This window comes from Trachemys scripta, chromosome 9 (assembly GCF_013100865.1).
Source record: "Trachemys scripta elegans isolate TJP31775 chromosome 9, CAS_Tse_1.0, whole genome shotgun sequence".
NCBI classification, from domain to species: Eukaryota; Metazoa; Chordata; order Testudines; family Emydidae; genus Trachemys; species Trachemys scripta.
Window position 1 is genome coordinate 96,804,293 of NC_048306.1, and position 25,540 is coordinate 96,829,832.

Consider the following 25,540-nt stretch of genomic DNA (forward strand, 5'->3'; position numbering starts at 1 on the left):
CGCTCCAGAGCCTGGCATACAGCCCCCCCGGGCGGCCCGCCACGCCGCCCCTCCCCTAGAGCCGGGCACGCAGGGTCCGGGTCCCCCCGGCGCCCCCTCCCCGGCAGCCCGAGCTTCCCAGCCGCCCCGCCCCCACAGCCCGAGCGCCCGGCGCTCCCTCCCCGCCGCCCGCCTCACCTCCTCGGGTCCGGGGGAGCCGGGGCTGGCACCTGCAGGGGGCGAGGCGGGGGGCCAGCGATCGGCGCGGGGGGGCGACCCGGAGCCCGGCCGCCTCCCACCTGCGAGCTCGTCGCCGCTCATCCCGCCGGAGCCCCGGGGCGCGGCGGGCGCGTGTGCCTGGGGCGGGGCGCGGCGCGGGGAGCGGAGCGGAGCGGGCTGCCTGCCTTGCTCCGGGGCGCGGGTCTCGGGGGCGCGGGCACCGCTCTGTCCCCGCCGCCGGCTCCCCGCTCGCTCGCTCCCTCCCTCCCGCTCCTCGCCGACGCTGGGGCCCCGCCCGGCCGCTCCGGGGGGCGGGGGCGGAACCACCTGGTGGCGGGGAAGGGGGAGGAGGGGCCTGGAGCCGGCACAGGGCGGGGAGGCGCCCCGGCCCCTCGGCACTTGGACTCGCCCGTCAGCTGAGCTGCAGCCCCGCGGCCTCCCCCGCCGCCAGCGGCCCGGGCGGGCCCTCCCGCGTGTTCCCGTCCCCAGCGCCTAGGGCAGCGCCCGCCCCCGAGAACCTGGCGGGGGATCCGGCTCCGGAGCCCGGCCGGCGCGGGGAGGGAGCTCAGGCCTCTCCTACTGCCCCGGTGCCCCCGGCTCGGGCTCATTGCAGCTGGCAAGGGGCCCTCCCTCCCGCCAGCCGGCCGCACGAGGGAAAGTGGAGGAGGGGCTGCTGGGGGCCCAGCCCCTATCCCTCCTAGCTCCCCCTCCGCACACGCGACCCCGGCCCAGGAACCCCCTTCCCCCGTGACGGGATGGGACTTCACCCTTGCAATTGAGAGGTTTTGCCCAGAAAACCTTTTAGACTGCTGTGCAACCGTTCCCCCAAATACCTCCTCGGAGACAGATTTAAATCCTTGTTAAAGCCAACACAGGCTGGAGTTAGCAGAAAATGCCCTAACTGCCTAAAGAGCTGCTGGGGGAACTAGCCCCCCCCCCCCCCCCCCATTTCCCAACCACAAGGGAGGGGGCAGGGGGGCAGTAAAATCCCCCAGAAAAGGATGAGAGCAGCAGAGCTGGGCTGTATTTTCAACAGGGCTGCACTCTTACCAAGGGGATCACAACCAGGCTAGAATTTAAGTGGGCCACATGTGGCAGGAATCCGAGTATAAGGCTGGGGGTAGAGTCATTCAATAGGGCTGTATGCAGGATTTTTTGTTGTTGTTATTTTTTAAGGGAGTTTATTTATTTATTTTAAAAAGCAGGTGTCTCCTGTCTTTACCACAGCATGGAACATACTGCCCAAGGCAGCCACTGCAAACGTACCATTGCAACAGCACAGGAGTGCTAATCAAGTAATTAAAAACTAGGCCCCAAAAGTAAACAAATGTTAAAATTAAGAGAAGGCTAAGTGATTCCCCCACCCACTTCCAGGATAAAGATGCCAGCCCTGAGGAGTCTCACTCCAGCAGATCTGATGTCCCTAAAGACAAAGGGAGAGCACAGCCACAACACAGTACTGAGAGTCCCAGGCCAACCACCCAAACAGCTAGAGCTGTTAAGGCAATCCAGTAGCAGGGGTGACTGCTTGCTGGAGAAGGCACTAGGTACAAGTGTGGACTGATAGTGAAGCCCTTTCTTTGAGCACTAAGGTAGGGAAAGCTCAAACTGCACAGGGGTCTGAGCTCATCCGTGAAGGGCAAGATGGGTCCTAGTTGAGACTGAAAATGTCATAGCATGTTTATCCCCATCCCTGTGTCAAGCACATGAAGAAGGCGTGTGGGAGTGGTCAGGCTGCTATCAAAACCCCCTGACTACAGCGGAGAGAACAGCTCCCCTCCCGCCGGCTGCTTCCTTTCTTAGTGTCTTTTGTAGCACTGAGGCTGCAAGTGACGCTCAGCAGAGCACGGTGCTTTGATGAAAACTCTCCCAGTGAGCCTCAGGAAGCTAGATTCATCCGAACATCACTAGCATCAAATCCCAGCACTCTTGGGCAGCTCCAGCTGTTCCCGTAACATTTTACCCTTCTCAGCACTAGCCATGCCAGCAGGCTGAAAAAGGCCTGTTGGTTTCCCCAGGGCTACGTCTCTTCACTGTACGGCCACTACTGTGGCAGATGCAGACCATACATTTGCTACTGATGGTGCTGCAAGGACAGTTTGAAGGTGCCACATACTCTTGCCATAAAGAAAACACTGGAATGTCAAAGCAAGTGTGTGCCAAGAACAATTTCACAAGCAACCTGGACTTGACTGGAAGGCAGGGACGTGACAAAGGATACCCAACCCCTGCTTTGGCATGTTCTGGAAGAAGAGCCATAGCTCCTTAGCTAACCCTGGTCCAGGAGGAACTGATGGAGGGTTCTATGGGCAGCAGTCCTGCTCCCAGGGTGACGGATGACTGCCAGCAAAGAAGGGGGGGGGGGTTTACCATTGCTATAAAAGCTCTCGGAACTTGGGGAGTGAGTAGTGCCTGCCTCATGCTAGGGAGCAGAGACCAAGCAATGAGACTCCTTGCAGATGGTAACTTTAGAAAAAGTTCTTCCCGCCTAGTTCATCTGGCCACACACAAGCTTCAGCATCACCACACCACCCATTCCTATGCCTGTTTGTAACACTCCCCCCTTCTAATAGTAGTGGCCAAAGAATTCTTTGCTCATGATATGCTCCTGGTACTATGTGCTTTGCTCAGAAGAGGGAGGGCTGGATCTTTTCCCTCCCCCTCATTCAGTCCTTGAGCAAGAACTGAATAATCAAACTCCCCTTTCATAGCACGGTTCCTGACTGGAGGCAGGGATTGTGCCGAAACTGTAACCAGCCCCTCTTGCCCCCATTCACTAGCAATAGAAAGGACAGTAAAGAAACACACTGGAAACCAGCACATGGAATCCACTAGGGAAATAAGAGTTCCAAGGCCATCAAGTTCTGGTTTTATTTACACTGCAACCACTGGGCTGAGGAACAGGGAGTTTCACTCCGTGCTCAATAACTTACCTTGCAATGTACAGTATTTGATCATTTAAAAAGAAATGAAACATAGGGTGGCAGCTGGGACGGACCTAGCCTAGTCCTGCATGGAGAGGCCTTTAGCTGGGAGAAGGGTGCAGGGGTTTGTGCAGTAGTTAAGTTTGGCAGAAGCTTGTGTGCAGGCAAGATCTTGTCCCTGTCTGAATCACAGTGGCCCACTACTCTGCCAAACAACACAAGCCCTTGGCTCTTACTGACTGCAGCTTAGGGAAAACAACAGCAAACCCTGTCAAGGATTTCCAAAGGACCTTAGCAAGAAGCAGGGCCCTTTCAGCAGCAGCATAAGCTCCCCCACTCCTTAGCAGGACGGGGACAGGAGCATAGGGTCAGACCAGGAAGAAAGAAGTGTGTTCCTAAGGGGGTTTGACTAGTGTTTGGCCGGTAAAAAGGACTGAAAAGCCAGGAGGCGGCAGCTTCTCTCCACAGAGAAGTTGAGAGACCTTTCCCAGCATCTCACATGGTTTAAGTTAAAATTGGGGAGGGGGGGGGGGAGAGAAAGACTCCATCCCTCTTCTCAGCAGAGCAGCTCAAGGTGCAACAGGTAGCAGCACTCAAGCCCAGCGCTCCCCGCGCACTCAGAGCACCAATCCTCCACTAACCGCAGAGACTGGCTGAGCTAGGCAGCACTGGGCAGGTGGCAGAGGAGAGGACGTGCTCAGAGCAGACAATACCCACTCTGCACCCCTCCCCTCGCTCCGCAGCTTTAGACTCCCCCTCCCCCCATCACTGCTGTCCATTCACCCCTGCCCAGCAGAGGCCTGGTGCAGCTCTAGAGGCAGGAGAGAGGGCCCATTCCACACCCCACAAACACCTTTGCAGTTCTGGGGGGAGGGTAAGAGACGGCAGAGCAGATGGCACAGCTGACAGTCCATGGGGTGCAAGTGGTGTCCCCGCTGCTCCGCTGGGCACCTCTCAGATGGATACTGCGGCCGCTGCACTTCCCCACTCCAGCCAGCTCACACACCGTTTAGGTGCCTCCTTTATAGAAAGCCCTCCTTCCGGAACTGCTCCTGCAGGATGTCCCTGTACTCATCGAAGCCGCCCTCAATGCGCGTCACGGTAGCGTTCTCACACACCCACAGCTCCTTGCACAGCAGGCGAATGAAGCACTCGTCGTGGGACACCAGGATCACACCGCCCTGAGATTGAGGTGCAAAGAGAAAGTGCTTTACACCAGAGGGGCAGGAAACAGCCCAGCTCTAAATAGCGACTTGAATACTATGGGGAAGGGCAATGTGTCTTGTTAAGTCTGCTGACCCCATGGCTTCGAGGCCAAGAGATTCAAAGGGCTGCTGATACCACAGGGGTGGCCTGAGTAGCTCTTGGAGATGCAGACCACAGGTCCGGGCACGGAAAACAGCATCATAAAAACGTAAGGCCAAAAGGGACCTCAAGAAGTCATCAAGTACGGCCCTGCACTGAAGCAGGACCAAGTAAACCGAGGTCACTCCTGACAGGTGTTTTCCAACCTGCCCAAAAAACCTCCACAATCTCCTTGGGAAGCCAATTCCAGAGGTTAACTACCCTTAAAGTTAGAAAGTATTTTTTACTATCTAACCTAAATCTCCCTTGCTGCAGATTAAGCCCACTGCTTCTTGTCCAGCCTCCAGTTGACAGGGAGAACAACTGATCAACCTCTTTATAGCAGCCCCGAACCTATTTAAAGACTGGCAGGTGCCCCCTCAGCCTTCTTTTCTCTAGACTAAACAGGCCAAGTTTTTTAAACCTTTCCTCATAGGGTCAGATTTTCTAAACCCTTTATGGACTCTCTCCAATTTATCCATTTCTCTCCTAAAGTGGTGCCCAGAGCTAGACACTACTTCAGCTGAGGCCTCACCAACACTGAGTGGAACAGTTACCTCCTGTGTCTTACATATGCCATTCCTGCTAATACAGCCCAGAATGCTATTAGCATTTTCATAACTGCATCACATTGTTGACTTCCAATTTGTGACCGACTATAACCCCCGGATTCTTGTCAGCAGTACGACAACCACTTAGCCAGTTATACCCCATTTTGTAGTTGTGAATTTCATTTTTCTTTCCTAACAAGTGAAGTATTTTGCATTTATCTTTACTTTGAATTTCACCTCGTTGATTTCAGACCAATTCTCCAGTTTGTCAAGGTCATTTTGAATTCTAATCCTGTCCTCTAGAGTGCTCACAACCCCTCCCAGCTTGGTGTCATCTGCAAATGTTAGAAGCATGTCCTCCATTGACAGTTTCCAGACCCAAGAGTGACCTCTGTGGGCCCCACTGGATACATCCTCCCACTTTATATCAATCCAATAGCTAGGCTGCACTGCATACTGGAACCTCTGGTCTCCGTCTATCGCAGAATGGGCCCTCTGAGAACTCCCACTTTACATGGTACAAGTAGGCAGGAGGGCCAAGGGGCGGGGGAATGGGGAACTAAAGCTACTTCCAGCCTGGCTCGGGACCCCCACCTTTCCCCCTGGGAGATCTGGGGCCAAGGCTGACAGGGAAAATGCACAGTCTGGGGCGGGGTGTGTGTGTAGTGAGAAGGGGCTTGACTCTGGCTTTTCACTTCACTCCTTAGCCTACAGCTAGAGTTTGCCACTGGCCACCCAGACTCACGGCGAGACTCAGCCACTGTCCTCAGCTTTGCCTGACCAAGCTGTGGCTTCTCTTTGGAAGTAGGAGGATTTTGAGTTAACCTGTCAAGTTATTACTGTAAACATGAGATTGTGACGGGCCCATCTCATGCTGGCAAACAGGAGTTCATCCCCATGAAGACATCACAAAATATGGCACAAGCGGCATCTTTGCCTAGTACTGGAACAGTACAATGTGCTGAAGGCCAGGTTGAAGTGAAGTGTGCTGGTAGATCAGGGGGATACCCTGACCTAGAAGAGGGGGTGCTGCGGGTCCAAATATCTCAGAGTTAGGGGAAGGGCCGCTCTCTGGCTGGCTCTTACCGGTCAGCCACTTTCCTGGGCACTAAAAGAACCACCATATTTTTCAAGGGAAGTCTGAAACAAGCCAAGTGACAGGAAGCACAGAGTCATGGTGGAAATGCACCGTGTTCTCCACTGGCCAGGATAATTGGGGCCACTTTAACTACTCTTAGTGACTGCCACTGGGCTGGGATGCTGCAGCACCACAAGACAAGAGGCTGCAGGGAGCGTCAGACCCAGGAGAGCCTTACCCGGAATTTATTCAACGCTTTCGCCAGGGCCTCAATGGTCTCCATGTCCAGGTGGTTTGTCGGCTCATCCAGGATATAGAAGTTGGGACTGGAAGGAGAGGAAAGAATCAGCAACTCAGCATCCCACTGGAAGAGACCCGTGCAGAGCCTGCAGTGCAGTCACCTTCTGGCATTACCGTCAAGAACAACGGGCCCCGTTAGCAGGGCTTGAGCAAGGTCTCACGCTGGACGGGGGAGCCCAGCGTATTGGTCATGCCGCTCAGAACGTGATAGACGGGCTCTACGTGGTAGTGTCTTCTATCAAGGCTCAGGTCCCCAAGTATCTGCTCTGCCCAGTGTGGGCTATAGGGACCCCTACGTCCCAAGAATGGGACTGTGGACTCAGCCCAAAAGGGTAATGACAAGAGCAAGCTGCATGCCTGTCTGCATGCATAGCTCCCTCAGGGTGACCATGCTTCCCCAGAAAGCCCCAGGGCATTGGGTCTCCTACTCAGCCAGAGTCAGTAAAAGACTCAGCATCTTGGCTTCCTCCCTAAAACAAACAGGACCTAGAGACAGAGCCGTGTCACTAACAGCAGCAGGAGCAACGTATGGGAGAGGATTACCAGGGCATGGTCATCTGGGCAAATGCCACTCGGCTCTTCTGACCTCCCGATAGGCTGGCGACAGGGCGGACGGCCAGCTCCCCGGAGACTCCGTAGCTTCCCAGCTGGTGACGATACTCCTCCTCCGTCTTCCCTGAAACAGAACACAGGGAGAACGTCACAGCCCAGCCCTGGCCTGCGGGCATTAGCTCCCAAGATACTAACTCAGAGCTTCCAGTCAGCCAGGCAAGCCAGACCTAGGTTCTGCACCAAGCCCCCCAGAATCTGCAGTGCTCAAGTGCAGGAAGAGGGAAATGCAGCAGCAGAATGGAGGAAATTCACAGAGGCTTCAATATGAACCTAAGTGACACAATCAGGACAGGGGCTCCAGGGTACTGGCTGAGATGAAATTCAAGTGACAATGTCCCTAAATTCAGTGCTGCACGTTTGTATATAAGGTAAAGCTACATCAGAGAGGAGAAAGCTGAAGGTTTTGGCAGCTGGGTGAGGAGCAATTGGGGCTTTTGCGGCTAAAATGATCAGCAGCTAAACAATCTGCAATGCTGATGCACAACTCTGAAACCTAATGACAACAATCACTTCCCATGGCCCATTTCAGGCTGTCTGCAGCGTCAGACATCCCTGCAGCACTCGCACTGTGACACTACCCGAACTTTTCAAGCCAGGTATCAGAGAGCCTGCAGCTCCCGTGAGGTGGGGAAATATTAGACGAGGAAAGAGGATGACCCCAGAGCACTACAAGGAGGTAGTTGGTTCTCTAGGCAGGAGCTCCTATCTGCATCCAGGGGAGGCCTCCCCAGTGCATCAATGCTGCTTCTTGCTTGGCAGAAGATGCCAGGTGCCAGCTCTACTTGGCCCAGGAGGCAAGACATCAAATGTAGGTCTCACCTGGCACCACCAAGCGCTCAGAATGGCCCAGGGTCAATGTCCATGGAAGTCTGATGCTCACCTGGGAACCTCTTGGCCAATAACTCTACAGCACTGATGTTTAAGTCCAGCTGGTCCACATGGTGCTGACTGAAGTAGCCAATTTTCAGGTTCCTGCCAAGCCAGAGAAGAGAAGCCATTATAGGCAGCACTACCCAGAGCTCCTCAGGCCCCACCCACTTGCTGCCAAGAGCGAGACAGAGGCGTCAGGAAGGGAAGGTGTGTGCAAGTTTGGTGGGGGGCAGGGAGGAGTGGGGCGCGGGGAGGAGGGGGGCGCGGGGAGGAGGGGGGGGGGTCTGGCTGCTCCATGACAGCTTAGAGCTCTTGGCCATTAAGTCTTGGCCATTGGTAACTGGGGAAACATGTTAATGCAGGTTGCCCCAAGCCACCGGAGATGTCAGGAGGTGGCCCCAGGGCAGAAGGAGCAGCCTTTCCAGGGACCCACCCATAGTGCTTTTGGGGAAGTGGCCGATAATCCATGCTCCCTCCAGCACTCTGCAAACGGGGGGCAATTTCCCACAATCCCCTCTGCCTTTGCAAATCCAGAGACCTCTTGGCCCTTACTCCACGATCCCCCGCCCAACCTCTCCCCGTGTGCTAAAGCCAGGCAATAGCAATGCAAGCTGTACCTGTGTGCGTGTCTAATCCCTCGAACAGGTGCCAGGTCTCCCATCAGGATCTTTAACATGGTTGACTTGCCAGCTCCATTCTCCCCGACCTGGGCAAAGAAGCAATTGATGAGAGACTACGTCCCACAGGGACCGCACTGGGGCCCCAAGACTGGACTGGATTTTGGGGGTGGAAGGTATAATTGACCATCCCCAATTACCACTGATCAGGGTCCTCCTCCACACCAAGGGGGGCTAGCCACAAGACAGCAGATACTGCAGCAATGCAAAGAGCCCCACAGCCCCAGCTGGCCACAAAAGGATTACTTGCCACACTCCAGCTGTGATCACCTTGTACAACATCTGCCTCAACTGCCCAAATCCTACTTCTAGGGCCTGCCAGGTCTCTCCTGAAGCATCCCCTTGAGGCCCCATCCCAGCTAGAAGACCAGGTCCCCAGTACGTACCACACAGATCCGGGACTCCAGGTCAGCTGAGACAGAGAGGCCACGGAAGATGCAGTGACTTGGGTTGTAGCTGAAATCCACTTCATCCAGCTGCAGGATTGGGGGAGAGAATTTCTCAAAGCCATCGGGGAACCTGTAAGGGGGTGGGGGGAGAGGAAAGCCCAGGGAGGTGAATACAACAGGCAAGGGGAGAGGTAGCCGGGGGAAGCACAACACCTGAAGTGGAGAAATACCCTGCCTCGTATGGTGTGTGGGAGAGGGCAGGAAAGGATGCTGCTTCGCTTGCTCCACACTTGCCAATCTCCACCTTCTGTGTTGAATGCCTTCCCTATCCCAGAACCCCACCTGCCTGCCGTGTGCACCCATCACGGCTGTATCTGGCCCACCCACTTCCCTGGACCTGGATCCGTGCCCCCACCATGAGAATGATGCAAACAAACCAAAAAAACAGTAAAATGTATGTGCATGCCTGGGCCGGATACCAGGGAAGGCAGAGAGGAGGGCAACCTGGGGAGATGGCACCAGCTTCTGCAGCCTTGATAAGGCCATGTTTTACAGAGCACACTCCCGGTAACAGGACCTGGGAGGCAGGAAGCTGTGGGTCTGAGGCTGCTAGTCACCAGTACAGGGAACCGAGCTACCAGTTCCTCACGATGGGCTCTGTGGTCACTTACTTCATCATCACTTCAGACTCTTTGTCCACAGGTTTCAGCTCTGGCCTAGGAGAAGGAGAAACTTGTCACTCTGAGCAGAGATATTGCTGTACCAGGACAGTGCCTCCTCCCCACATGCCATGCAATTCCCTGGGCTGGGGTGGAGTGGGGGGACTTCTGCCCCAGGGCAGGGGGCCGGGAGTATGTCAGTGACACCCCCAGCCACATACTGTACAACCATCCAGCCCCACAGTCTCACCCCAGGTGGCCTCAGAGACAGGATGGGAAGCAAAGAGGAGATGAACCCTTGGGGAACGGACCATGTAGGTCAGGTGACCCCCTCCAAAAGAGCAGGCCCTATGTCTGGTCAGCCAGAGATCGGCCGTTTCTGGGTCCAGAGCCATTCCCAGCCCCCAGAGCCAGCCCTGTAAGCCTAGAGAAACTCCACTGTGTTTCAGGCCCATGTGGAACCATCAACACCTTCTACTTACTCAAATAGGATTAGGTGCTTTACCCCCTAAAGCGTGGGTAGAGCTGTCCCCTACCACCTGGCCAAGTGGCATAGTTTAACTGCATGTCACGGTCTCCCCCCCGGCTGTGCCAGTGGTGCAGTCCAAACACATGCCACTGCTTCCCCTCCTCCCAGTCCCAAACACTCACAGCTTTTCCAGCAGCTTGAGTTTGCTCTGCACTTGGGACGCCCGGTTTGCATTATAGCGAAATCGATCAATGAAGACCTAGGAGAGAACAGATCATCAGAGTCCCCTGGCCCCAGGTGGTACCAGCCACTAACCTTTGCCCGCTGCTAAGGCCCCACCTCAGAGCTTGTCCTCCTACAGTGGGAGCTGAGCTGTGGGCCAGATCCCCCTCTAAAGCCAGAGCAACATGGAGGACAGCCCAAGAACCGTCTATGTCAGTAGGAAGGAGGACTAGAGATGCTCCCCCTAGGAGCCCCTCCATTGCCCCCCACTGGCAACCGCCAGAGCCATGCTGCACACGAATGAGTTCTGTAAACTGGCTCCTCTGTTGGAGGAAGTCCCAGAATGGTACAACGATGCTCTTCTCACAGGATGTGATCACATCCACGCCACGCCACCACCTCTGTACCTGGATATGTTCCCGGTACTGCTGCTGGGCCTCATACTCGCGCTGCTGGTTCTTCAGCCGCTCCTCCTTGATCTTCATGAAGTTCTCAAAGTTGCCCCGGTAGGTCTCGAGACGCTGCGAGTGCAGGTGGATGATGTCAGTGGCCACCGCATTCAGGAAGTTCCGGTCGTGGGACACCACTAGGATGGTTGACTGCCAGGTCTAGAGGCGATAGTAGCAGGGAGGCCTGAGCCAAGGCATTAATTGACCCCAGGGGAGCTTCACCCAGCCAACGGGGAACTCCAGCCTGTGCCACAGGGGCCCATATCCCACGGCTACTGCCTATCAAACCATTAGGGAGTAATGGGAGTAATCTCCACTCCAATGGTGCATCACCAAAGAACCCGTGATCTTAGACAGCAGCCTGCCACAGGTCACATGACCCTTTTGCCATCCTCACCTACCTGCAGATAGTTCTCCAGCCACAGAATGGCCCTCACATCCAACATGTTAGTAGGCTCTGAAAGGGAACAGAAAAGGGACAGGGGATTCAAAGGAGGGCAAACAGCAAGCTGATAAGAACATGCAAAGCTACCACTTGCTCCAGAACTAGGACCATTGGAAAGGGGACTGGTACAGCAGTGCCCAGAGAATCATGGCAACAATGTACTGGGCACTGCATACACCCACAGGGTGAGAGTCGGACAAGATGCAACAAACAGGGAAAATCTGGTGGCTCCCAACTTGCACGGTTGGCAGGTTTCAAGTCATCTTTGGTAATAAACACAAATAATAACACCTTCAGAGCCCTTGAACAAGCCAACATCTGCCCCAGAGTGGAGAGGTTTTCCCCTGTGACTCAGGCTGGAACCAGGAGACAGACGAGAAGGACTCCTACGTGCAGGAGTGCTATAGGAGCAGTGCCCACGGTGAGCACAGTACAGGGCTAGGGGGTGCTGTGCTGCAGGGTGTGATGTAGATGACTCAGCAGTGGGCACTCTCCCCTCTAAGCCATTGCTGACCCCCACGCCCTGGCACACTGCAAGGGGCCACAGTGCCAGCATATACATGAAGTGTGTAACTGAGGCCCAGAACGTTGGGAGTTAACCCGTGTCCTGGCCAAACCAACTTGGGGAGCTGCATTCTGCCTCATTTCTCCTGGGGAAGGGATCCAACTGTTCCACCCTGATGGCTTTGCTAATTGCTGGGAACCTGGTTCCACTCCTGAGACTGGGGAAGAGATCATTCCGGGGAGAATGCTGCAGCCGAGTCTAGGTACTAAGTGACCCATTTGTGTTAAGTGATCTGTCTTCAGGGCACCATCATCCGGCCAGAGCCCTGGCCATCTCCCACCCAGAGATCACCAGGCCAGCCAAGATCAATGGCCAGGGAGGAAGAGGGGACAGGATAAGCTATTTGACTTCCTTAGATGTCTGGACTCCTCTGGTGAGCCAGTACACAGGGGTCTCACTGCGCCACATGCAGCAAGGCATCTCCACGGCCCAGGCAGCACCCAGTGAACAGCTGCACATTCACTCGGGAGAGGAGGCCAAAAAGCCATACCAGGTCTCCCATTCCCAGCAACCCACACGGCCACAGCTCAGAGATGAGAAGGGATTCATGGCCTTCACTTACCATCAAGCAGAAGAAGATCTGGTCTGAGAGAGAGTGGGAGGAAGGAGGAGGAGGGAGAGAACAGTTAATACCAGGTTTAAATAGGAGTAGATCTACTGTAAGATGGTTTTAATTCAATTATTTGTTACGCTGCCAGGAGAGGCTGGGACCAGAGTAGCTGGGGGCTCCCCCCCACAGCCAGTACTGCCCTGCTCCCTTGCTGGCAGAGTGAGTGTGAGATAACCCCAAGGTAGCTCCTGTGCTCTGCCATCACGTAGTCTAGCCTACTTTAACAGAGATGAACTGAGTGTAATAAAATCAAATATGGACCATGCTGAGACCTACCTGGCAAAAAGGGCCCTGGCTAAGGCCAACCTCATTCTCCAGCCCCCGGAGAACTCTCTGAGTAGAGAAAAAGCCACATAGAGGAGGCATCAGCACTCAATACAGAACCACTCTGACTTAGCTCACCCACAAGTCACCCTGTTCTCTCACCCCATGACCCCTCCACAGCAGAGATGCCAGGGCTCACCACCACCTGGGGAAGGAGGTGCCCTTTAAACTCTGCTGTCATCCCAGAGAGAGCTTGTCACTGCAGCAGGGGTGAGATGCAGCAGGCCCTGGCTCAGAAGTTACAAGGGGCAGCAAAACCTCGCCATGATGTGCCAGCTGCTGAACTTGAGAGCAGCATCACATGATGCTGGGTTGCTCTGTGCCCTGCCACATTTGCAGCAGCCTGATTCAGGAGGGAAACAGCCACGTCCTCCCAAAGAGCACACCAGCTGCTGTTACAGCCGCTCCAGGCCACCCCCACAGCAACAGCAAAGGGGACGCCAGTGACCCACAGAGCACCCGGCAGTGCCCAATGTTCAGTCTGATGTCTCTTGCCTGGCAAGAGAGAAGCAGTGGGTCGGGCAGCCCAGGCCCCTCCATGCCTAGGGCAGGGAGGAATCTACCCAAGCACTGACACCTTGATGCACGGACCAGGGGAGACTTACTTGGTTGTCTGTTGCTGCATCTTTGCACTGAAGCCCAGCCCAGCAAGAATGACAGACGCCCTGTGGGGAAGAGGAGAGACAGGCCCCTGAAATGCACTCGACAGCTACGTGTAACTGCCCGAGCACAGGGCTCAGAATCCAGGACAAGTGCTGCAATGGAGACTGCTGCGGTATCGAAAGGATGCTGCAAGATTTGGGGCCCAGCAGAAACCCATCTCCTGCCCCACAGCAGCAGGCACGCTGGGAATCCCAGCTTCCCAGCAGGGCACAGGATGGTTTTGAGATGACGTTCTGGGGTTTGAAATCAGACACTGACTCCAGGGCACTGGCCCAGAGCCAAAGAAGTCCAGCCCTGCCTCTCAGGCCAGCATAACATTCAGTTTCTATTACTTACAACAGACATGGAAACATCTCCCAGCCAGTCACCTTCTGGGAAGTCCCAGAGGCCCAGTGGAGCACCATTCATCTAGTCACTAGAGGGTAAGAAAGCCTGACTTTCCCAAAAATCTCTGGGGAGCTCCCAGCTCCTCCAGTCACAACCTCTCCCAGCTGTAGAGAATGAGGTAGGAGCAGGGCTACAAGAACCTCTAGCCCATTTGTTAGATTCCATGGCCAGGTAAGGACATCCCACTGATAGGAGTCCATGCCCACCAGTCTAAATACCCATCAGCCAACACCCCAGGCCGGCTGCAGATAGCTAAGGGCAGACCCCATGCCAGCTCAGAAAGGGGACTCATCTTACCTGGCTGGCGCCTTGTCTGCCTCGATCTCTTCCAGCTTGGCGTAGATTTCCGACAGTCTGTCACCTTCTGTACCTTGTCCCCTGGAAGGAGACACAAGGGCAGCATAGGGAATTCTTTTATGGTCAGGGTTTAAAAAAATCGGCTCTCTCGGGTAGTGTGCCCCTAGGCTGGGGGAGAAGGTAAGCAGGGAGGCTCATCTAAGCAGAACTCAAGCTCCTGGGGCATGCACTCCATTCCTACTGGAGCTTTAATCTGAAAGAGACCAGCCCCAGGGAGGAGAAATGAAAGCCACTAGCCACCCCTAGGGCTCAATTTCAGTGCTAGCATGTGGCAGGAGAAAGCACAGGTCTCTCAGGGACACTAGGCTCAGGCACTAGGAACGGAACCGGAACCCTAGGCTCAGGCATGGTCTACACGTCAGAGTCTCACTTGCCAGCGTTGATCCTGGCTGTCAGCTCCCTCTCCTCCTGCAGCAGGCTCTCGCGGGTGGTGTCGCACTCCAACACGCTCTGCAGAGCCGGCGTCTCATCCCCTGCCACCTCCTGCTCCACATGGAGGATGCTGATGTGCGAGGGGATGCGCAGACTGCGGCTGGCCATCATCTTCAGCAGAGTGGTCTTGCCCAGCCCATTCCTGCCCACCAAGCCGTAGCGCCGGCCAAATGCCAGGTTCAGGTCTGCACCCGTTAGCAGGACACTACGGCAAGAGAACAGACAGATATCTAGTCAGCCTGACAGTTCACCTGCAGGGACACAGCAGCACCCAGCGCAGCACTTTCACTGGATGGTAGGTTCTGCTGGGAACTTCATGAAAACTGCTGCCCAAAGACAGAGGGAGGATAAGCCCCCACACAGTGGCACTCAATCCTGACCTGTTGCATCTTCCCCACCTCCCGCTATTCCAGTCCAGGCTGCCCCACAATCCTATCCCACCACCTCCCCTATTCTAGGGTTCCCCCACACACACTGCGGCCACTGTATGTCAATCTTCCCCCTCCTCTCCCAGCCTCCCCCGGGTCCTTCCCACCCCACAGGGACTCACCGCTCACCGAAGGACACGTCAAAGTTCTCAATGCGCACATCGTATGACTTGTTCTTGCCCGATGACTCCATGCGAGTCTCCTTCTTGCTGGATGCCTGGCTGGCAGATGCCTCCTCCAGGACCCTGCAACCAGACATGAAAGAAAGCAGAGCTTCAGTGTGGGGAAGCCCCGGAGCATATCAGGCTCCCCAGAGAGCCACACTCATCAGTGCGATCAGAGCCTGCCCTCCAGCCGCATGCACACTCACAGTAGGCCAGCGGGGTTCAGGGAATCCCGCTCTGTCCTCTTGGTCTGCTTGGCCTTCAGTTTGGCTTCTGCCTTCTCCAGCTTCTTGGCATTCACCATCTAGGACACAAGGAAGGGCACTCAGAAAAGAGCAAGAATGACCATCAGGGGCCTGGAACAATTGACTACAGTAAGGGGGGAAGAGCCTAGTTCGGAGGGAAAAATCCCTGATGGGTGGAAATTTCGAGATGGAAGGGTCAATTATTTAGGTGGGACATGAGGATGTGACTAAGAGGGTGCGGATGGCACTAACAGGCATTTCAGGGTCACAGCTCCAGCTGGGAGCTGTTTGGACAAATCCGTGGAGAATCAATTACCTGGGGGGAAATAATCTTGCCCTGGAGTGGTGGACAAACTTGATGGGATCTAACCATTTGCTCTTCCCCCAGGTCTCATTTTTAAGATTCTAGGAACCTGAGAGTCTCCCAGTTTCTTCTGCCAATTCACTATCTCTAACACTCCCCCCCACCCCAATACAGCCCATCCTCCCCACCACTCACTCCACCCCATTAACCATTCCACTTAGCCAGTTAAGATGGGCCTTTGGCAGATAGATACTAACTCCAGCTACATGGTTAGTAAGTCTGGCTGGGGTTCCAATATTTAATAAATTCATAGATTTTAAGGCCAGAATGGACCACTGTGATCATCCAGTCTGACCTCCTGTATATCACAGGTCAGGGGACCTCCCTTAATTTATTTCCTCCTTCCAGTCAAACAGCTGTGGTTGTACTAGTACATATTTTCTAGAAAAGTTATTTCTAATCTGAAGATGTCTAGTTACAACTTCCAGCCTTTGGATCTTGTTATATCTATGTCTGCTAAATTTAAGAGCCTTTTATCATCCAATTTCTGTTTCCCATATATGTACTTCTAAGCTGTGATCAAGTCACAGCCTCTTTGTTAAGCTAAATAGATTGAGCTCCTTGAGTCTAAGGCAGGTTTCCCAATCCTTTAATCATTCTCATGGCTCTTCTCTGAGCCTTCTCCAATTTATCAACATCCTTCTTGAATTAATTGACATCAGAAATGGACAGCATTCCAGTACTGGTTGCACCAGTGCCAAATAAAGAGGTAATATCACTTTCCTGCTTGAGGGTCTTCTTTATACAGCCAAGGATCACATTAGGCCTTTTGCCCATACCATCACACTGGGAGTTCACGTTCAACTGATTATTCACCATGAGCTCCAAGTCCCCCACCCTCCCGAGTCACTTCTTCTCAACACAGAGTCTTGTATCCTGTAAGTATGACCTATACTCTTTGTTCCTAAATGTGTAACTTTACATTTGGCTGTACTGAAACACAATTGCACCCAGCACACCGAGTGATCCTCTTCCTTATTTACTATTCCCCGCTCCCAAGCTTTGTCTCATCTACAGATTTTTATCATTAACGATTTTATTTTTTCTTCCAGGTCATTGACAAAAATATTAAATAGCTTAGAACTGATCCCTGTGGGACCTCACTAGAACACACACGCCCAATGATGATTCCCCATTTACAATTACATTTGGAGACCTATCAGTTAGCCAGTTTTTAATCCATGCACTGTTAATTTTAAACTGTTCTAGTTTTTAAAATCAAAATATGCGGTACCAAGTCATACCCCTTGGAGAAGTCTAAGTATATTACATCAACACTGATATTACCTTTATCAACCAAACTTGTTATCTAATCAAAAAGTGATATCAAGTTAGTTTGACAGGATCGGTTTTCCATAAAGCCATATTGATTGGTATTATTACCCTCTTCTAATTCTTTATTGACTCCTCTCTCAGCTGTTCCACTAATCTATCCAAGATCAATGTCAGGCTCCCAGGCCTACAATTACCTAGGTAATTCTGTTTACCAGATCAAGACCAAGCAGCCCCACACATAAAAGTGAAGGTGTGAACAGAGAGAAAGCAATGTCAACATCTAGAGAGAAAGCCTCACTCCCCAGCCTATTGTGTGGATATATGTGTAAGAAAGCAAGGCCCTCTCCGCATCTCGAGCAATGCAGCGGGCAGGCTGGTAACAGCACGAGCAGGACGTATCCCTTTCTTACTTACTGAGTTCTGGTCTCTCTTTAGCAACAGCGTCGGCAACAGGTCGACGCCAGAATCTGCAATCAACAAGAAAGGCACAGTAACACTCAGCCCTTCTCTCTCTCCAGCACCTTCTGCCGAGGCAAGCTCAGTGCTTAATACAAATCTACCCAGCTCCCTGGCAGGAAAATTAATAACCTATTTTACAGATGGAGAGAGGCGAAATGACCTGCCCAAAATCACACGGCTAGTGAGTAGCAGCGCTGAGACTAGAATTCAAGGCTTTATTCCTAGTTCTGTTCTTGCCATTAGAGCTCCCGGTCTCAAAGACCACCACTCTGCAGGATGAGCTCCTCAACATCCCAAGGAGGGAGTCTCATTCCAATCCATAAACTCCAGGGTTTATAAACTTCCCACCACAACAATGCTTCTGTGGGAAGGAGCAGGTCAGCTGGAGACTGTCCAGTCAGATGACCAGCTCAGGCACTTACGGTCAATTCCCTGGGAGCAAGGGCTGCTCAGCGTTCGTTACTTACCATAGTTGTCTGTGATCTTGGAGAGCTGGATAGGTGCATCCAGCAGCACCTGGCTGCATCCCCGTGAGTTTTCCTCATCTCTGTAACACAGAGAAGAGTCAGGGAGTAAAGGTGCCGAGATACCATCCTCCCCTGCACCACTCCCACTGCCACACACCTCCCCACACGTCTCAGAGGCTGCCCAAAGGTATTCTGTGTCACTCCGTTTGACATCCTCATTCCAGACCTTCCAGATGCTGACACTTGTCAACACAGCTCCAATACGTCCGAAGACCCAGAGCCCACCGGATCTCTCACCGCCTTGGCCCCAGGCCTGTTTCCAGACCCTTGCACTGAGGCCCAAGAGCCTCCCACCACGTCACTTGACAGAGACTACTTACAGGTGGAGGGTGTTGTACATCCTCTGGCAGATACCCCGGATGTCCTCATCATCTTTGGAGTCTCTGGACACTTCCTGCAAGAGCTCTCCCACCGCTTCAAACAGATCATCCACAGACTCAAAATCTGCACTGCCACTATGCAGGATCCCTGCAAGAGGAAAGAGACCAGCCACTGAGCAACAAGCCCCAAATAATCCCAACCCAAACAACAGCCTGCGTCACGGGCTCAGCACTTCATCATCCTAACAACTCCACTGAGCAACAAGGATCATTCTGGGCTTAAGGTAGTGGGCTGGGACTCTAGCGCCAATCGAAGAAACCAAATAAGAGAGCTGTGGGTTCAATTCCAGGCTCTGCCCAGATGTCCTGTGTGACCATGCATAAGACACTTTGGCCCAGATCCTCAAAGGGATTTAAGCTCCTCACTGACATCAAAGCCAACAGGAATGAGGTGCCTCAGTGTCTCTGTGCCTCAGATCCCCATCATGGGATCAGACTCCCTCTCTCACAGGAATTGAGAATAATTTCATTAATATTTGAAAGGCTCTGACTAGGCTGCTGGGGGCTGTAGAAGCACCTAGATAATCAGACCCCCCATCCCACCTCAGACACCAGGGTTTGAAGCCTCCCCCACAAGCAGCAAGCCTTCTGATGAGGGAGGAGGATATGCTCAGTGGTTTGAGCATTGGCCTGCTAAACCCAGGGTTGTGAGTTCAATCCTTGAGGGGGCCATTTAGGGATTTGGGGCAAAAATCTGTCTGGGGATTGATCCTGTTTTGAGCAAGGGGTTGGACTAGATGACGTCTTGAGGTCCCTTCCAACCCTGATATTCTATGATTTCATTAATGATCTGGAGGATGGCATGGACTGCACTCTCAGCAAGTTTGCAGATGACACTAAACTGGGAGGAGTGGTAGATACACTGGAGGGTAGGGATAGGATACAGAGGGACCTAGACAAATTAGAGGATTGGGCCAAAAGAAACCTGATGAGGTTCAACAAGGACAAGTGCAGAGTCTTGCACTTAGGACAGAAGAATCCCATGCACTGCTACAGACTAGGTACCGAATGGCTAGGCAGCAGAACTGCAGAAAAGGACCAAGGGTACAGTGGAGAAGAAGCTGGATATGAGTTAACAGCGTGCCTTTTTTGCCGAGAAGGCTAACGGCATTTTGGGCTGTATAAGTAGGGGCATTGCCAGCAAATCGAGGGACATGATCATTCCCCTCTATTCGACACTGGTGAGGCCTCATCTGGAGTATTGTGTCCAGTTTTGGGCCCCACGCTACAAGAAGGATGTGGAAAAATTGGAAAGAGTCCAGTGGAGGGCAACAAAAGTGATTAGGGGTCTGGAGCACATGACTTATGAGGAGAGGCTGAGGGAACTAGGATTGTTTAGTCTGCAGAAGAGAAGAATGAGGGGGGATTTGATAGCTGCTTTCAACTACCTGAAGGGGGGTTCCAAAGAGGATGGAGCTCGGCTGTTCTCAGTGGTAGCAGATGACAGAACGAGGAGTAATGGTCTCAAGTTGCAGTGGGGGAGGTTTAGGTTGGATATTAGGAAACACTATTTCACTAGGAGGGTGGTGAAGCACTGGAATGGGTTCCCTAGGGAGGTGGTGGAATCTCCTTCCTTGGAGGTTTTTAAGGCCCGGCTTGACAAAGCCTTGCCTGGGATGAGTTAGTTGGGGTTGGTCCTGCTTTGAGCAGGGGGTGGGACCAGACACCTCCTGAGGTCCCTTCCAACCCTGATCTTCTATGGTTCTATGAGCCGGGCCAGCCTGTCACTGAATCTCCGCGCGTGGGGAGCTGGCGCAAGGCGTCTCGCCGAGCGGGGCCGCCCCAGAGGCTCGGTTTCCGGGGCAGACACCCAGCGTCTCCCGGGGTCTCCGACCGGCCCTGGCAGGGCAGGCGGCGGAGCGGACCCGCCCGGCTCCCCCGCGCCAGGCAGGGCAGGAGCCTGCGGGCCCCGCTCGGGGGCTGGGGACGCTCGAGATCACGGGGAGGGCAGCGGCGCCCGCCTCACCTCAGAGCCGCCGGGCGCCCCGGGAAGAAGCGGGAACCCCGCCGAGACACCGGGCAGGGCACCCCCGAGCCCCGCCGGGCCCCACCCCCCGGGGCCTCCCGCCGCCCCCTCACCGGTCACGTAGGCGAACACCTCCCCGTCGAGCTCGGGGAACTCGCTGCGCAAGATCTCGGCGCAGGAGGCCATCGCCGCGCAGCCCGGCCCCGGACCAGCCCACACCGGGCCACGCAGACCTGGAAAAGGGCGAAGCGCGGGGCACGCCGGGAAAAGGTCCGCCGCGCGCGCGGGCTGCCGGGAAATCGAGTCCGGGACCAGCCACAGCGCGAGGGACGGCGGGATAGGGAGTCCTACGCATGCGCCTCTACCTGGGGCGCGCAAGTCCTCGAAGTTCCCGCCAGGACAGGGGAGGCGCGTGCGCAGTGTGTGAAACGGGGTTGAGGGCGGGGCTCTAGAGCAGGGAGCAGGGCATAGAGGTCAAGGGGCGGGGCAACGACGTGGTTGCCCCAGTGATCAGACGTTGGGCCCCGCCCCCCTGCTGATGGGGTGAGGGCTGCTGGGAACTGAGGGGTTCAGCCCACCCCCAGTAGCCTGGGGGAACCAGCAGGCGGGGATCCCGACCCCCAGGGGTGCTGGGGACTTCGGGCCTCTCACTGCCCCCCATGACTCTGCCCAGCTGGGGGGCCCCAGCACAGGGGTTCCCACATTTCTTTTTGCTGGGACCCCCCCTTTGGAAATACTTCAGGCTGTGGTGACCCCCCCCCAAAAAAGTGACTATGGCCCCACCCCCCTACCAGGCCACCCTTTCTGCTGCACTGCTGCTGCTGGCGGCAGCGCTGCCTTCAGAGCCAGGCGCCCCGCCAGCCGCCACTGCTCTCCGGCCACCCAGCTCTGCAGGGCGCAGAGAAGCCAGGGTGGCAATTCCACAACCCTCCTACAATCGGCCTGGGACCCCTTCTCGGGTCAGGAAGCCCAATTTGAGAAACGGTGCTCTAGGGGCTGCCGTCGTCCCTCCATGCCCCTGCCCTGCACAGCGCTGGGTCTCTGGCAGACATGCTGCCGGCCAGCAGTGATCTGCTGTGGGGCAGGTGAAGGAGGGGGGTCGGTGAGGAGCACCCCAGCCTTTGTTACCATACATCAGGCCCAGACACATGCTGTGGCCCCCACAACTCAGGGCCTGAGTTTATTCCACCCAGAGGAGAATTGCACCGCTAGGAGCTGGCACCTGAACGGGGCCAAGGGGCCAGGGAAGGCAGGCAGAAAAATAACTGAACTGGGGCAGCGTGCGCCAGCCATCTCACGAGAGGGACAGACTAATGTACCTTATTTCATTATGTGCGAGGCATTTCGCAAACGTTTGTGAAATCAACAGGCAGGGAGGATGAGTTGAGGGGCAGTGTTTTGTATTGACTGAAGGGGAGAGTATGGGGAGGCTAGAGAGGAGGACGACACGGTAATCAAGGACAGCGTAACAAAGGCCCGAACAAGAGATTTGGCTGCAGTAGGGAGCAGAAAAGGTGCCTCCCAAGATATTAACTAATGACAGGTTTCAGAATAGCAGCCGTGTTAGTCTGTATCCGCAAAAAGAACAGGAGTACTTGTGGCACCTTAGACTAACACATTTATTTGAGCATAAGCTTTCGTGGACTACAGCCCACTTCATCGGATCCAAACTAATGTTACTGAACTTATGTGACAACATCAAAGTACTCCAAGGGTAACACAGGCATGCAGGCATCAAAGCAGCCACTCGAGACATCCCGAAACGTTGATGTACATAGAGGAGCTGTTTGTTTTCTGACTATAGGTGCTGGAACTAGGGGTACTGCTGCACCCCTTAGCTTGAAGTGGTTTCCATCGTACACAGCATTTACCTTTTGGTTCAATGGCTCTCAGTACCCCCACTATACAAATTGCAAAGTGGTAGCTGTGTTAGTCTGGATTAGCAAAAACAATGAGGAGACCTTGTGGCACCTTAGAGACTAACACATTTATTTGGGCAAATAAATGTGTTAGTCTCTAAGGTGCCACAAGGACTCTTCATTGTTTTTACTATACAAGTTGTTCCAGCACCTGGGTTTCTGAGTCCCTGCAGCTAACGTCCTGACCTCCCTCAGGAAAACGGGGGCAGGTGGGAGCCTAAAGGCAAGGAGCCCAAATCGGGCTAGACCTAGAGTTGCTTTTGTCTTCTAAGACAGCAATAAGTAGCAATAGCAGGTGCATTAGTGACAGGTTCCTGTTGCCGCTCCGGATGCATGGAGCATTCAAAAGGAAAGACGCTTTTAGTACCCAACAGGTGCCTCTAGAACCAGAGGATGCCCCTCAGCACAGCTAGTTAGGGTAGGGCACACGCATTTTGCATTTCATTTTTTAAACCCCTCTTCCTTGCTCTCAGCACAGGTTTGTGATGTTTATGCAGTCTCCTCCACTCTGAAAAGTGATCCCTATAAACAAGTTCAAACAACAACAGGAAGGTTGGAATCTCTTCCTCTCAACTATTTTCACATAGTTAGGGATGATTCATTCTTCCTACTCCTTTCTTGCTCCTTTAAAGGGTCCGTGGCTATTGGAACCCCGCTCTCCCCCCAGAAGCCCAGCTGTTTCAGAAGCAGATGTTGACGCAATAGCTACTTTCAACTCACTGTCTATAGCAATGATTTCAAATAGTCTAGTCCAATGCTTGCACTTCCCTCATCACGCTGGTATTTGGAAGCCTACAGACCAGCTCTGAGTGAGTTTCCCAGACCTGAAGAAGAGCTCTGTGTAAGCTCAAAAGTTAGTTTTTCTTACCCCCAGAAGTTAAAATACCACTTTCTCCTTCAGCCCCTCATTCCCTTCCAATCCTCGCTGAGGATGCTGGAAGGAGAGGCTGTGTGGATTTCTATCCAGTAAGGTAGCTGTCTGCAGCCCTCTTCACCTGATGAGCTGCTAAGTGACAGGGCCTAGCTGGGCACCAGAGGGAGTTAGTGAACAGTGGAGACATCGCCCAAGGGCCAGAGCAGCCAATCACAAGGGAGCTTTGGATAATCAGCGTTTGCAGCCCACTCTGCTGTGGTTTCGTTCAGATAACTTGTTTGGCGGGAAATTGCAAGGATCTATTCCAGGAAAACTAACATCCACGCCCTTAAGGGCTGCCCAAGCTAAGACACTGCGCTAACAGCTGCACTGGGCCAGCCTGGGGATACTGGAAATGACAGGCTCACTACTTGAAAAGAGCAACTAAGTCAATGGAAGAAGGGCAGAAGCAGACAGCTGGGATTCTCACCTGGGTTTTTATTCAGCTCCTGGTTTGACAGGGCTACAGCAGGGTGGATCAGGATAGAAGCACAGGGTTGAGGTGCAATGGGAGGGGGAAGTGGGCATGCTCACAGACACCAGCTAACTGGGTAGGTGAGGAATGAAAGCAAGAAGAGGGCCTGGGGAAGCAGGCAGATAATCTCACCCTCACCTCCTCCCAGCAGGAGATCTCTGACCTGGTCCGGGAATAGTGAGCAGAGCAGCTCCTGCCGGCACCGGGAGTGGGTCAATGAAAGGAGCAGGGTTCTGGCGTTGATCTCTCTGCTATTTGGCCAGCCCTGGTTTAAGTGACCAGGATGAGGAGGAATGGGACAGGATGCTGAGTGATGAGAGACCCGTGCAATGAGTCTGCTGTGAAGAACAGGGACGATACTGTCCCCACACAGGGCCCTGGGGCACTGAGGCACATGTTCACAATTGGGCATGCATCCCTTGCCCTATGAATCAATCAGGCACGTGCATTTCCCTGTATGTCCCTTCGGAGCCCTGGTTGCTTGTGAGAGGAAGGACTCCTGGCCTTGAGCTTTATCTGCCAAGAATTGGCCCGGAGGATCCTGCTGGCGTGGCGAATCAAGCACGTGTACTGCCCTTCGCTGAACTCGGTGGCACGAACGCACAGCTCCTGGCGCGGCAGCAGCTCGAAGCCGGGAACAGAGCGTGAAAGGAGCGCGCCATCTTTGTACCAGCTGCAAGAGAAAGAGGGACACGAGGTAGCTGCTCTCAACTAGCACCAGCCTCCTCGGACCCATCACTCAGCGGACCCATGGGGGGAGGGGCGGGAGGGTGGCAGCCAAACTCAGACCAAGGAGTTCTGCCAGGCTGCTCCAGGGGAGACTACAGGGTTCAGCGTGCACTGTGACAAGTGACACCAGGTCACTGCCTACCAAGCCTAGCCAACCCCCCCATGAAAGCTATCAGCTGTGAGCTGCTCTGTTTTACCCCCTTGAGGGGCAGCATTCGGGCTCCTGGTGCGTTGCACAGAGGGAGCAGCACTGGGGGTTTATGCTCCAGCTCCATGGTTCATTCAAGGACCCAGCGGGCAGAGAGAGGGTCCCCTCTTCCCCATGGGATGGTGCTGATTTCACTCCGCACCTGCCCTTCCCCCAGCCCAGGGCCCATTGAAATCAGAAAGCTGAGATCCCCTCTCCCCCATCACCCCCGGAACCAGGGCAGGTGCTGGGCTGCAGGCTCTGCCGTGTGGAGAAAATTCCTCTGGTGTAGTTTTGGCTCTTTTCCCAGCTCTGGGCGATGCCGGCCAATGTGGCAGCTGAGGAAGTGGGGAGAGAGGAAGGGCTCAGAGGAAAAGGGAGTGGAAAGCCAGAAGCCCCTTTCCCTGGCCAGAGCACCCACCATGATTTCAACGGGAGGAGGCACAGGCAGCTCCGTGCCTGGTTCTAGCAGCCTGTCTGCAGCACCGTGGGTAAGAGATCCAAACTCCCGGGTTCCTGGCGGGATTCCCCTGCTAACCCCTAACTTTGCCTCCCTGACTTCTGTTCCCCCTCCTGCACCCCACCGTACTCTACAGCCCAGCTCTCCCCACTCCGAAGCGACAAAGCCCCGGAGTGCAGAGTCTCCACTCACCCTGTGATTCCAGCCAGCTCCTTGCAAAGTCTGGAAAACCGCCAGCAGCAGGATCAGGATTGCAGCCGCGGCCCCCCACCACCTTCGGTGTGGCTGAATAGGCAGATGGGGGCCCATGCCCATGGCTGGGCTTAGCTCTCCCCTTCCCCAAGCGACAGGGCTCAACACAAAGTGTCCCCTTATCCCCACTGTGGCCAATCCCACCGACAGCCACCCACACGTGGGCCCTCTGCTGTGAGCGCACACGTCTGGCGAGGAGCCCCCAAGCCGCAGAGCAGCCGGCCCCAGCCCTTCTAGATTGGATCCATCTGTCCACCGTACATGGAAACAAA

General features: G+C 54.5%; 2 protein-coding genes across 3 annotated transcripts in view; both read right to left on the reverse strand.

The window, feature by feature from the left end:
- Positions 1-845, reverse strand: part of LOC117882523 (PHD finger protein 13-like) — an 11,305-nt gene extending 10,460 nt beyond the window's left edge. Inside the window, exon 1 of one of the 2 annotated variants that reach the window (XM_034780878.1) lies at positions 717-845. In XM_034780878.1, the coding sequence (XP_034636769.1) occupies positions 717-806 (90 nt within the window). In that variant the 5' untranslated portion in view covers positions 807-845. Of the gene's footprint in view, positions 1-177; positions 348-716 lie in introns of those variants that run through there. The other variant, XM_034780876.1, reaches the window with a different exon arrangement.
- Positions 846-3,020: 2,175 nt separating this feature from the next.
- ABCF3 (ATP binding cassette subfamily F member 3) lies at positions 3,021-20,604 on the reverse strand. Its single transcript, XM_034781865.1, has 21 exons — positions 20,447-20,604; positions 18,308-18,455; positions 17,928-18,007; positions 17,416-17,468; positions 15,324-15,421; positions 15,076-15,198; positions 14,464-14,730; positions 14,034-14,114; positions 13,292-13,351; positions 12,639-12,695; positions 12,315-12,337; positions 11,144-11,199; positions 10,701-10,901; positions 10,254-10,330; positions 9,615-9,659; positions 8,941-9,073; positions 8,495-8,583; positions 7,888-7,979; positions 6,939-7,071; positions 6,334-6,421; positions 3,021-4,303 (listed from the first exon to the last, which is right to left on the reverse strand). The coding sequence occupies exons 1-21, from the start codon at positions 20,517-20,519 to the stop codon at positions 4,145-4,147; spliced, it is 2,136 nt and encodes a 711-aa protein (XP_034637756.1). The 5' UTR covers positions 20,520-20,604; the 3' UTR covers positions 3,021-4,144.
- Between the last annotated feature and the right edge of the window lie 4,936 nt (positions 20,605-25,540).

Bases quoted from the DNA above. Each gene is read 5' to 3' on its own strand.
- ABCF3 (XM_034781865.1), bottom strand. From the start codon at position 20,519: ATGGCCTCCTGCGCCGAGATCTTGCGCAGCGAGTTCCCCGAGCTCGAC. The intron at 15,199-15,323 runs GTGAGTGTGCAT...GTCTGGTTGCAG, and splicing joins CTGAACCCCGCTGGCCTACT to GGTCCTGGAGGAGGCATCTG. The intron at 6,422-6,938 runs GTAATCCTCTCC...CTCTCCTTCCAG, and splicing joins GCCCAGATGACCATGCCCTG to TCCCAACTTCTATATCCTGG.